Here is a 13,213-nt window from a genome sequence, read left to right as displayed (position 1 = left end):
GAGATTAATAGTGTTCTCTCCTCACTCTGGGGTGATGGTCTGCTGTCATTTTTCCTGCCACCTCGGTCTCTCTTTGTACAATTATTCTTGAAGTGTTACCCAAAAGTTTCCGAAGAAGCAGCAAATAGCTCTGTGTGCAAGCTGCCACCCTTTTTGGTGTGAGAGAGGGGAAATCTGAGTACCTGGTTACCGTGACGTTTGTAGAAAGAGGAGAATTTTTCATGCCTTTATTCCTGGCATTGCTGTGCCAGGGACGGCTCCGCAGGCCACCCATGGGAGCGCATTAAATATTTCAGCTGTGCCTTCCCGAGGCGGCGGTGTGAGCCCTCCCCGCTCAGCGCTGTCTCATCAGGCGTTTTCATGTCTGGGCATCAGGCTGTGTGGGAAGGGAGGAGAAATGGATGTGACAGACTGGTTTTGCTGTGGAAACGAGCCTGGCATTAAAGGAAATTTGTTTGATGTGTTGAGGGGGTGAAACTGGAGGAGTGAAGTTCATAAATCTGCATTCCTGGTGCTGCCCCCAGGATACCACTAAAGAGAGTGGATTTAGTTGTTTAGGCGTAGCTCCTGTTTCTCTCTTTCCACTGCACAAACACTATTAAATTATCTCTGTTCAACTGTGTTTGAGCTGTAGCCTCACTGGGGAAGTGTGATTTGTTTCCTTACACAGGTGAGGGAGGCTGGAGGTCAGCAAACGTCCCCCAGATGTGGCGAGGTCTGTTAGAAGAGGGTCCTCAGCTCCCACTTGGATCATTTCCACTGGGAATTTAACATGTTGCCCAAGCCAAACTGGGCAGTAACACACACCTTCACAGTAACACACACCTCTGGCCTTCCAAATGTTTCATTCGGGCAAAGCCCCAACTGAATTTCTTGATTTTAAAATCCTGACAGTGTTATAGCAAGTCATTTACCCTTCCGCTATTACATGTGCTTGGCTGAAAGAAGGTTTTGTCAGAACATTTTCTGTTCTCAGGGGCTGTGCTGAGGGCTGAATTTACATCAGCTGTTGAGTGCTGGTGGGTTTTAATCCCTCACTTGTTTTGTTGTGGCCACGTAAACCCCTAAAGCTCCCATTCATGTCTATATCCAGCACATCATTTTTGGGCAGAAGCTCACAAGCCATATCTGCTATCAGTGAAGCCTCCCACTTCAGTTTCCTGCAATCCCCAAAGATGTGGAGCTGAACAAGAAGCTGCTGCTGAGTTTGCTGAATGAAGGGATTACATGCTCCTGAAGGCTGGAGTCATCTGGATTTACAGTTGCGTCTTTGCCCAGGTGAAAACAGCATTGTAGTGCTGGGCAGCAGGAGGTGACAATGACTGAAGCGCACAAAGAGACTTCTAAGAAACCGCCCTCCACTTGAAGCTGATGCTGAATGTCAATAGCTTCAGTTTATATGATTGCAAATCTTGCTCTCTCTTCTGGTATAAAAATGGAATTATCAACAAAAGCAAGTGTCTGACTTCCCTTCTAGTAAGTACTTTTATGTAGGTAAAGATGTATTGAAGGAGCATTAAGTAATCCTTTATGCGCTTGACCTCAGGACAGGGAAAAACTCCATGGTCTGCACAGAGCCTGTGGAAATTAATCGATACGGTGCTTTTAGAAAGAGACTTTCTGTCTTGGAGTGAGAGCCAGTGTGAGCTGCCCCACCATGTGAGCACTCCAGCCTGTTGCTGAAAGTGCTCCTACCTTATGCGTCTGAGTAGCTGCTTGGTGGAGCTGCTACCACTGCTGTGCCTCGTGGCTGCCAGCTGAATGGGGGATCCCTTCTCAAGCTCATTTGACATCACGAATTGGAACAGAAGTGTGATGGGAGCGGCTGAGGGACCTGTGGGGTTCAGCTGGAGAACAGGAGCTGAGGGGAGACCTTCTGATCTCTGAACTGCCTGAAAGGAGCTCGAAGCCAGGGGGGGTCAGGCTCTGCTCCCCAGGAACAAGCGCCAGGAGCAGAGGAAACGGCCTCAAGTTGCGCCAGGGGAGGTTGAGGTTGGATGTGGGGAACAATTTCTTCCCCAAAGGGCTGTGGGGCATTGGAACAGGCTGCCCAGGGCAGTGCTGGAGTCACCATCCCTGGAGGGGTGGACAGACGTGGAGATGAGGTTCTTAGGGATGTGAGTTAGTGCCAGTGTAGGTTAAACAGTTGAACTTGGTGATCTTAAAGGTCTTTTCCAACCAAAATGATTCTATGATTCCACAATGTAAAGTCCCTCAAGCCTTGGGCGTCTGACAAGGGCTGTAATGTGTCAGCAGATCACAATCATGATGTTTATGGTGTGAAAAATGGCCTTAGTGCCACAAGTCTGTAGGACCTGATGGTTGTAAGGGAACTGATGGGCATCTTCTTCTGCCGTGTGTGTGCAGGGTGCGGGGGGAGGAGGTGTGTTGCAGGGTGTGCCTGGCAAGCAGGGGGTTCCTGGTGCACAGGACCTCCTCAAAACCTCCACGTGGCAAAATAACACCTGCTCTGTTCTGTAGGTGTCAAGGCTGAGAAGAGAAAGAAAGCGTAGCTGAATTGTAGTGCGTCATCGCCACTGCCAAACACATATGTACAGTGCATGCGTGCCTCTGTTAGAGGGGACGTGATGTGACACCAGATCTCGTGTTCAAAGAGAGGTGACAGCTGGGTGTATTTGGTTTTCTGATGAGAACAGCTTGCTGCAAGTGCCTGGCCTATGGTGAGGCTCCTGATTGCACAAAGGCAATCCCAGGAACAGCTGAAATGAAAGTTTCCACCTGCTTCCCATCAGATCATACTCAAAGCAGCATTTGCATTGCCCTGGCACCTCAGTCCTCTTTCCAGGCAGGGAGCAGGGCTGGGACAACCTCAGCAGCTCCATCTGCTGATGGGGTTTCTCCCCTGCTGGGTTCCTCACCGCTCGCAGGCTGCTCCACTGTGTGCACCACACACACCGACCCTGACCCAAGCAACCATGGGCAAAGGAGAGCAGCAAATCTTGCTAACAGCTAGAATACCGCTTTTCTGTGCTACCGCGGCATTGCTTGCTTTGCCCACAGGCCCTCTGTGCTTTTGAGTGCTGCTCAGCCCCTCCGGAGTGTGACCCTGTGCTGCTGTGCAGGGCAGGAACAGGTTGGTGCATGTCTGTGCTCCCACATGTGTTTCTTCCCTCCAGGTGGATGAGCTGAAGGCCAGGCTGGCAGCCCAAGAAGTGGAGCTGAAGCAGAAGAATGAGGATGCTGACAAGCTGATCCGGGTGGTAGGAGTGGAGACGGAGAAAGTGAGCAGGGAAAAGGCGATTGCTGATGAGGAGGAGCAGAAAGTGGCACTTATCACCCAGGAGGTCGAGCAGAAACAGAAGGACTGCGAGGAGGACCTGGCCAAAGCTGAGCCTGCCCTGGAGGCTGCCCAGGCTGCTCTGAACACCCTTAACAAGGTAGGGTAAAGATTCCCCTGGGAATCCAGTATCTGCCGACTGCATTGGAGCAGGGGGAAATATCATCTGATGGCCCAAATTTTTGGGCAATGTATTCACCCTCCTCCAGCTTCCTCCCAGCTGGTGCATACTGGGTTCTTGGTGTAACTTAGAGTAGCAGCAAGGCTGCACCAAGTTGCCTTTTACTCATGTTTATGGAGAGCAGGAGGAACTGGAGGTGGGTGTTTCGTTTGCACCTCTTCTCCACTGTTGGCTGGCTCCACTGCTCGTTGGTTCTGCCCCACAAGGAAGGGAAGGTCACCTTAGAATCATAGATCCATAGAATCACAGGATGGTTTAGGTTGGAGGGACCTTCAAGGCTCCCCCAGTGCCACCCCTGCCATGAGCAGGGACACCTTCAACAGCTCAGGTTGCTCAGGTCATTCCCCAACTTATACTGGAACCTGGACGGACCTACAATTTATCTTGACTTGAAGTTCACACGGCATCCTGGAGCAGAAAACTCCTGCTGCACCCAGGGCAGAGCAGTGGCCAAGCACCTGGTGCAGCTGGAAAATCAGAATGAATCCCATGATTGCAGCAAGGCAAGGCTCTGTCATGCCTCAAACCATGGCTCAGTCATAGCCCCGTTGGGGGAGAGGAAAACAACTCTCCGTCATCAGGAATGGGTTTGCTGTTTAATTAGCTTTCAGAAAACATGGCTTTGCTGCAGAGATGTGTTGCTTTGGCTCTTGTTCCTGGAAGGGAAAGGACTGTACAAAGGGAAAATGTTTGTCTCCTTATTAGTTTTGGTTTCGTGCTGGAGCTGTAGAATATTTCATTAGGCAAAGATTAGGGAGATGCTGGGATTTTTCTCTAGGGACCTGTGAAGCTGCAGTAGCAGAGCACTGGAAGGCATGGTCTCCTTTACCTGCTGATCGGAGATGCGCCGGAGAGCTTGACCTGCTTACTAATGTGAATAATCTGCAATATTTGTGTGTGTATATACAGTTTCTCCCCAATTATCTGTCTTCTTTGGGCAGCACTGCTATATGCAACATTAATATGGAAAATAGTGAGGAAAACTGTCAAGTAGAATGCAGCAGTAAATATACATAGTTAGCTACCAAGAAGCTCAGTAAGTATGTGGATACATGGACATTTCTGTGCCAGTGTCACCTGCTAGTTTAAAAGAAGAACAACCATGTCTATTCAGACTTGTATAGTATATGCATAAAATAATTAAGGTAATAAGTATATGGACCATGATGGATGCCCAGCAGGTTATGACAGACCCAGCACAGAGCACCTGCAAAATCAAAAAAATGCAAAGCCAGATGTGACAGTGAGTTTGAAAACTTAGGAAATCAGGTTTTAGAGACAAAAATGCCCTTTATCTCTTGCAGTGCAATTTGTCTGTGGGCTGTTCCTCAGCACCTGCATCCCCTAAGGAGTGCAGGACATGGAACTCGGGGGATCTGATGTTTCGACATCCTCATCTCATTTTGGGAGGAGGGAAGGAGGAGATGAAGGCACAGCGACTCCGGGACTGCCTTCCCCTGCCCGTGGGTCTCTGCTTGGCACAAAGCACTTGCAAGAGGAGGCAGAGTTGTCTCTCTGGGCAGCCTGTGCCCGTGTGAGAAGGACGATGGTGCTTGGCCAGTGCTGCTCAGTCTCCGCACAGGTTACAGAGAGCAGAAAACAGTGACAGTATCAAAAGCAACAAACTTGCCATGCAATTGCCTGCAAGGAATATCCCCCTGGAGATGGTCCAGAGACATCTGAGGATGCCATAGTGGTTCATGAGGCAGGTGGCACTCGGTGTCAGTGTCCTGTCTGGTTTCCATCCTGGGGATACTCCGGTGTGCAGAAGAAGAATTTAGAGTGATATAAGGTTGTAGCATGGAGGGTGTTGATCTCTTCTCCTGAATAGCAAGCGATAGGATGAGAGGGAATGGCTTCAAGTTGCACGAGGGGAGGCTTAGATTGGATATCAGGAAAAATTTCTGAATGGAAAGGGTTGTCAAGCATTGGAACAGGCTGCCCAGGGCAGTGGTGGAGCCACCATCCCTGGAGGGGTGGAACAGATGCGGAGATGAGGTTCATAGGAACATGGATTAGTGCCAGAGTCAGGTCATGGTTGAACTTGATGATCTTGAGGGTCTCTTCCAACCAAAATGATTCCATGATTCTGTGATTAAAATGCAACAGATTGATGCTGTCAGGGAAAAGGGCAGAGCTCCTTTTACATGGTACTCAAGTTCATCAGCGTGGCGCTCACCATGGGCTTGACTTGTCCTCTTCCCGTGGCGCCAGAAACTCTCACAATAGGGAAGGAAACCAGGCACCCCATGCTGCCCAGGGCTTCCTCCATCTCCTGACCAGGACAGCATCATCCTCCCCTCCACCCAGGGCAGTGGCGTCCCCGTTCCTGTCATGCCGTGAAGTGCTCACTTCCTAGGGAAAGAACAACAGCACCCGCTCAGCATCCCATTGCCAGCAAGATGCAGGCTGTGAAAGACAGGCTGCTTTGCCAGAGCCCCCCAAGCAGCACCCCCAGCACACGGGGGCTCCGGAGAGGCCACGTCGTCCGTGCTGCTCCCAGCTGAGCTGAGCTGGGTGCTGGGGACACAGGAGGGAATGTCGGGCTGCTCGCCTGTGCTCACGGTTGGCTCCGTGTCATCGAGCATGTTAATTAGAGACGTTTCACACTGGAAATGCACACAGCTCCCAAGGGCCTGTTTCTGCCAGCTCGATGATTAAGAAAAGCTCAAAGCAAACGAAGACACATTTAGGAATAGATTCATGGCAGATACCTTTATCTAAAAAATGAATGCTCAGAAGTACCAGACTCTCGCACCTTGCTGCCACAGATAGAAACTGATAGAAGCAGAACATCAGAGAAAATAGATTAAAAACTATTCAGAACTGATAGAAACAGGAGCTGACTGAAATTCATAGATTTTCCTTAAACCAGTGTTGAAACAGCCCTTATCCTTGTTTTGACAACAGCGTGTCATCTGAGCACAGCTGAGTTACCCGCGCTGGTTTTTCCTATGCTGAAGCTAAATCGCGTGTGCGCGGAGACAAGATTTAAGATGTCAGCAGATCAAATCCTCAGCACTGCTTTATTGTCACAGTTGCAAGGGTGTTAGGAAATAGGTGCTTTCTCCGCAATTCACCTTTTTTTAACTTAGGTTAAGATTCATCCCACTTTCTATTAGGGACTCACTGAAGCTGCCTGTGTTGGCAGTGGAGGAGGTGGATTAGCTGATTTTCTTGTGAGGGGACTGTCTGTTCACCCCAATGACTGCCATCCTGCTAAAGGTGCTTTGTTTAAGTGCCTAAATTTGGGCTGGATGATGGCCCCAGGGGTGCACACAGATAGTTCAACAAGACCTCAGTGCAAGGGTGTCTGGCACAGGGAGTAGTTGAGCACAAAGAGAAGAGCTTCAAGGCAGTTTTAGAGGGGCTGGGGGCAATTTGAAGAGGTTATTATTTGGAAAGTTTTCCTTTTTCCTTATCCTGATCTTCTGAGACGGCAAAAAACCTCCTGCAGCAGGGAAAGGGTGGGAGTGTGGGGAGGAACATGGGGCTGGGCTGGTCCGGGTGCAGGGAACTGAGCACATGTGCTGCAGACATGCACAGCGGTGATTTAGAGGCAAGAATGTTTGGGCTGGAAGAAACCCAATTTATCAGATTGATAGCTTGGGAGCCTGACTCTATTAGTTGCAAAGTAGAAAGCAAACCCATTAATTTTTGTCTAACAACCTTGTTTTCCCGTTTTCAGAAGAATCTGACGGAGCTGAGGTCCTTTGGCTCACCACCTTCAGCTGTCAGCAATGTCACCGCAGCCGTGATGGTGCTGATGGCCCCAGGAGGAAAGATTCCCAAGGACAGGAGCTGGAAAGCAGCCAAAGTCGCCATGGCCAGGGTGGATGGCTTCCTGGACTCCTTGATCAAGTTCGACAAGGAGAACATCCATGAGAACTGCCTCAAAGCCCTTCAGCCCTATTTACAGGATCCCAAGTTTAAACCCGAATTTGTGACCACCAAGTCCTTGGCGGCGGCCGGGCTCTGCTCCTGGGTGGTGAACATGGTGCGGTTCCACGCTGTGTTCTGCGAGGTGCAGCCCAAGCGGCAGGCTCTGAGCAGGGCCAACGCCGAGCTGGCGGCTGCCCAGGACAAGCTGGCCAGTATCAAGGCCAAGATTGCTGTAAGTGCTTGCCCTTCGGTGGGAGCAGTGTAAGGGAAAGGGACCTGGGGCTCCTGGGGACAGCAGGGTGACCATGAGCCAGCACTGGGCCCTTGTGGCCAGGAAGGCCAATGGTGCCTGAGCTGGATCAGAAGGGGGGTGGTCAGTAGGTCAGAGAGGTTCTCCTGCCCCTCTACTCTGCCCTGGGGAGACCACACCTGGAATATTGTGTCCAGTTGTGGCCCCTCAGTTCCAGAAGGACAGGGAACTGCTGGAGAGAGTCCAGCGCAGCCACCAAGATGCTGAAGGGAGTGGAGCATCTCCCGTGTGAGGAAAGGCTGAGGGAGCTGGGGCTCTGGAGCTGGAGGAGAGGAGACTGAGGGGGGACTCATTCATGGGGATCAATATGGAAAGGGGAAGTGTCAGGAGGATGGAGCCAGGCTCTTCTGGGTGACAACCAGTGATAGGACAAGGGGGAATGGGTGCAAACTGGAACACAGGAGGTTCCACTTAAATACGAGAAGAAACTTTTTCATGGTGAGGGTGGCAGAGCCTGGCCCAGGCTGCCCAGGGAGGTTGTGGAGTCTCCTTCTGTGCAGACATTCAAACCCGCCTGGACACCTTCCTGTGGAACCTCAGCTGGGTGTTCCTGCTCCATGGGGGGATTGCACTGGATGAGCTTTCCAGGTCCCTTCCAACCCCTGACATTCTGGGATTCCGTGACTTGTCACACTGGTCACTGCCTGGGGAGAAATCCTCCACTTTGGAGCAAGCTGCTTCTCTGTGCTCACGTGTGGGGTGGGAATCCAAAGATTCAGCAGATTGCAGTCCGTTCTGTCCCTTTTACTGCTGCTTTCTACATTTCATCTGTTCTTCGACAGCCTTGCTTACACCTTGAAAGGAAGGCTAATTAATAATTCTTATTATTCCCACCTAGTTTTTCAAAACGTAATTTAACTCTACACCTGGGTCCTCAGGAAACTCGTTGTCTCAAACCAGTGTGTTCCTGGGGGGGAAGAGGAACCGGAGGCTCATTCAGAGCACTCATAGCATGTGCTGGGCTGGTTCCCTGCGCTCAGTCCCCGATGATGGGCGTATTTTGCAGGATGACGACTGCTGAAGTACGAGGCTAAAAGTTTGCCCCTGCACAGCTCCCTGATGGCAAATCTTGTGCATCATCCTTATTTAGTTTTTTGCTAATTAAAAAAAAAAAAAAAAAAGGCAGCGCAGCAGGGACATCTTTACCCAGCCTGGCCTGGGATGTCTCCAGGGATGGTTCATCCACCACCTCTCTGGCCAAGCTGGGCCAGGCTCTCACCACCCTCAGGGCAACAATTTCTTCCTCATGTCCAGCCTGAATCTCCCTCCTTTAGTTTAAACCATCACCCCTTGTCCTATTGCAACAGGCCCTGCTCAAAAGTCTGTCCCCATCTTTCTTATCAACCCCATTGACGTATGAAAAGGCCACACTAAGGTCTCCCCGGAGCTTTTCTTCTCCAGCTGAACCCCCCAACTCTCTCACCTGTCCTCCCAGCAGAGCTGTTCCAGCCTCGGATCATTCCTGTGGCTCCTCTGGCCCCGCTCCAGCAGGTCCATGTGTGTCCTGTGCTGAGGACCCAGAGCTGGACCAGCACTGCAGACAGCAAAAAAACCCCACAAAAAACCCAGACAAATACGTCAATAAAATCAAAATAATTAAAAAATATTGACAAGTAAGTAAAAATATTGACTTATTTTGGAGCATGTGCCCCCAAACCTGCCTTTTCTTAACATGCTGTGGATCTGGCATCCTCCTTCATGAGTGAAGGATCCTGTGTGTCTGTGCCTTCGTACTGACACCACAGTGTGTGCAAAATCCCCTTTAAAAACCAACATGTGTTGTCAGCTGGGCTGACAGTTCTGTGTTGAAATATGCGGCTTTGAGATGTGCACTTAGAGAGGGGCAGCGCTGTTCCTCCAGCCCAGCTCGTGCGAGGACTCATCTGTTCCATCTTCGTTTTAGAAAATATATAGCTCTTTTGATGCCTCCTAGGCTTCTTAAAATGCTTACTACACTTTTTAACTAAAAATATTAAAGAAAAGGCTGCAGATTCCTCCAGTAGCCCCTTCCTGCTGCAGAGGTGGGCACAGCACCTGGAGCAGGGCTGGATTTAGAGCTATTTAGCCTCTAATTCTCCCATCTCAGATGTGAAATACAGCACTGGGAAACATTTTTTTATCCCTTTATGGTTCTTGTTTCTGAAGCTTTTAATGTCTGAGCTTTTTCTCTTCTTTCTTTTTTCAAAGAAGTGGGATTTGGTTAAGGAAGTGGCAATCCCCCCAATCTTTGGGGGGATTACTGGTACCTCACCAGCATGCGCTTGCAAAACTGATTGGTTTAGGTGAGTTTTCCCCTCTGCAGGTGGGTAATGACACACTGCTCGGCGCAGGGCTGGATCTGGAGGGATATCCCTGCTTATCAAACTGTGATATCTTGGATACCTTCATTGACGTGAGGCTGATTCATACCTGCTCACAACAGGGCCCTGAGCTGCCGCATATCTATTTTTAGGAATAAATGAGACTATTTGGATTGTCAGAAATACTTATTACTTTGCCTGGGAAGTAAGGTCACTACAAATCTGGGGAGGGTAGATATAGAAGTGAGAGCTGTCCTCCCAGCTGCACACAGATGTGTTTGTGTGTTACTGCAGAGTGGGTCTGGTGGGCATTGCAGCTCTGACCTGTTCTCACAGCTCACGCTCATGTATCAGATAGTGCTTGTGTAATGGGGTTTTATATATAGGAGTGTACGTATGCACACGCATTCATGTACCTGCAGGGACAGAAACTTTTTGTGTTATTAATTCCAAGACAGGTCAAGGAGGGAGCGCTTTGTGTTTTCCAGTATCCTGGAGAGCTGCAGATACTGGAATGGAATGGAATGGAATGGAATGGAATGGAATGGAATGGAATGGAATGGAATGGAATGGAATGGAATGGAATGGAATGGAATGGAATAGAATAGAATAGAATAGAATAGAATAGAATAGAATAGAATAGAATAGAATAGAATAGAATAGAATAGAATAGAATAGAATAGAATAGAATAGAATAGAATAGAATCGAATCGAATCGAATCCTTTTTTATTTTCAGGTTTGTTTCTAGTGTAGCTCAAACAGCGTTAGAGTGATTTACGAGCAGTTTATCCTTAAGCAGTTTGCACTGGGTGGAGATAAAATCGATTATTACTTCTGCCTCTCTTATCAGAAGTGAGATGCTCCAAGTGCTTGTGGGAGCCCTTGATTTGTTTTAGACCTGAGTGTGAGCAGCTCTGGCCAAGCAAAGGGACAGTGTGGGGGGCTCCAGGTGCTTTGGGAGCTTCTGCCCCTTCCCAGCCCTCAAACACTTTGCAGCCGGCCTGCACGTGAGATGGTCCCACCTGGAGCTACTTGCGCTCCTCTGTCACAGTGTCCAAGGCAGCTCAGGCAGCTTTAGGAGCAGGATCACTTTATTGACTTCTATGTCATAGTCCTTTCTAGAAAGAGGGCACAGGAGGTGTGTTCTGGCGATGGTTCAAGCCCCAGGAGCCCCTTGGGGTTCTGCGCGCAACTCAGCAGAGCCTCAAGGACTGGACCGAGACCAGAGGGGCTGCAGCATCAGAGAACAAAAGACTTGGTTTTCTTAGCTGCCCTGTTCATAGCTATAGCACCACTCATAGGTGCTTGGCCATAAGGACCCCTTTTCCCAGTTTAAATTCACACCAAATACATTAGTTTTGCAGGTTCTTCGCCTGTGCCCTGCGCTGAGGGTGTGAGTTCCAAGCACACAATGTAACCCAGGACCCGGCTGCTCCGCGCTGCTCCTGCTGCCGCAGGGGGAGTATCTCTCCAGAAGGGTTTGCCTTAAAACTGTGCTGTGATTTTCTCCTTTTATTTTCTTTTCTCATGTACAGCGCCTCAACGAGAACCTGAGGAAGCTCACAGCCAAGTTTGAGAAGGCCACTTCCGACAAACTCAAGTGTCAGCAAGAAGCCGAAGCGACAGCGTGTACCATTGCTCTTGCGAATCGACTGGTGAGTGTCAGCAGATGCAGCTCTGGTGGCATGAATGGGAGGTACCAGGTGCTGCTGAGATGCGAACCACGTGCACACAGCACGTTACATCCTCTCATTTTTTTGGGATATGTTTCCTGCACTACAGCAAGTTTCAGTAATGAAAATGATTTTGCATTGGCTGTTTTCATACATCAGGGTAGGCACTGCTCGTATTGCTATACCCTCTTCACAGGTCTCATCTCCTTTTTGTTACTTAAAAGCTTGATCAAGTACTGATGAGCCAAAACTATATTACTCAAAAATCGTATCATTAAAAAAAAAAAAAAAGACAGGAATATGCCAGTAGCTTTGCAGGTTTAGAAATTATGAAAAGTTAATAGTGAAAAGCTCTAAAAAAGCAGTGCATGTCTCCGTTATCAGTCCATCGCTATGCATTGCAGTCTATTGTATCTTCAAAATACGCAGCCTCCTAGTCCTCTGCAGGGGCAATGCCCTTGTCACTACTTCACAGATAAGACACTGAGAGATGATGGCTTCTGTTCACACTAGCTGGAGCCCCAGCTCACATCCAGTGCCTTAATTGCCCTTAATGCTTTGCATTTTGGCTTCCGCACTGGCTGTCAGCTCCGAGCGAGCCAGTTCTTCCTCTGAGCAATGGAACGGGGCTGCAGGAGACTGACTGGTGCTTGAGCTCTGCCCTGCCAGGCGGTGGTGTTGGAGCTGGTTCTAGCAGCTGATTCTGCTGACTCAAGCTCCCCCTCTTGCACACAAAGGCACCATTATCATAGAATCACAGAATCATTTGGTTGGAAGAGCCCCTCAAGATCATCAAGTCGAACAGTTAACCCACCCTGGCACTGCCCCATGTCCCTGAGAGTGTCATCTCCATCTATTCAACCCCTCCAGGAATGGTGACTCCAGCACTGCCCTGGGCAGCCTGTTCCAATGCCCCACAGCCCTTTGGGGAAGAAATTGTTCCCCAGATCCAACCTCAGCCTCCCCTGGCGCAACTTGAGGCCGTTTCCTCTCATCCCATCGCTTGTTCCTGGGGAGCAGAGCCCGACCCCCCTGGCTCCAAGCTCCTTTCAGGCAGTTCAGAGATCAGAAGGTCTCCCCTCAGCTCCTGTTCTTCAGCTGAACCCCCCAGGTCCCTCAGCCGCTCCCATCACACTTGTGCTCCAGCCCCTCACCAGCTCCGCTCCCTTCTCTCAACTCTCTCCAGCACCTCAAGGCCTTTCTTGGTGTGAGGGGCCAAAAACTGAACACATTGATATAATCTCAGTGGAAAGCCCCAATTTTTCCATGTTTTTAAAATATCCGACATGCTAGACCTGCAGGGAAGATGCAGGTGGAGGTCTGGACTTAGGCAGTTGCGTTCCCACATTGCAGCTCTTCATGTGCAGAGCTCCTCCCGTGCCCTGTTTTGGGTGAGGGATATGTGCACAGCTGCCGAGCCTGTCCTGTGACCTGGCAAAACTCACTGAAACGTGTGGCCCCTGCTTTGTGACCTGCAGCCTGGGCCTGCAGCAGCCCTGAAAGGCAAGCGGCCGTGCTGCTCTTCCTCCCAGTGGCAGGGGAGATGCTGTGTTTGAACCGCTCTCTTT

The 13,213-nt window shown here is 49.8% G+C and overlaps 1 protein-coding gene across 1 annotated transcript in view; it reads left to right on the top strand.

The window, feature by feature from the left end:
* The window catches only part of LOC136109609 (dynein axonemal heavy chain 9-like), a 181,334-nt gene that overhangs the window by 82,357 nt on the left and 85,764 nt on the right, over positions 1 to 13,213 (top strand). Inside the window, exons 40-42 of the mRNA XM_065852415.2 lie at positions 3,138 to 3,398; positions 7,168 to 7,593; positions 11,508 to 11,627. Of these exons, the coding sequence (XP_065708487.2) occupies positions 3,138 to 3,398; positions 7,168 to 7,593; positions 11,508 to 11,627 (807 nt within the window). The remainder of the gene's footprint in view (positions 1 to 3,137; positions 3,399 to 7,167; positions 7,594 to 11,507; positions 11,628 to 13,213) is intronic.

Source organism: Patagioenas fasciata, chromosome 18 (genome assembly GCF_037038585.1).
Source record: "Patagioenas fasciata isolate bPatFas1 chromosome 18, bPatFas1.hap1, whole genome shotgun sequence".
NCBI classification, from domain to species: domain Eukaryota; kingdom Metazoa; phylum Chordata; class Aves; order Columbiformes; family Columbidae; genus Patagioenas; species Patagioenas fasciata.
Note: the sequence above shows the minus strand (reverse complement) of the source record. Positions and strands in the feature narration are given on the sequence as shown.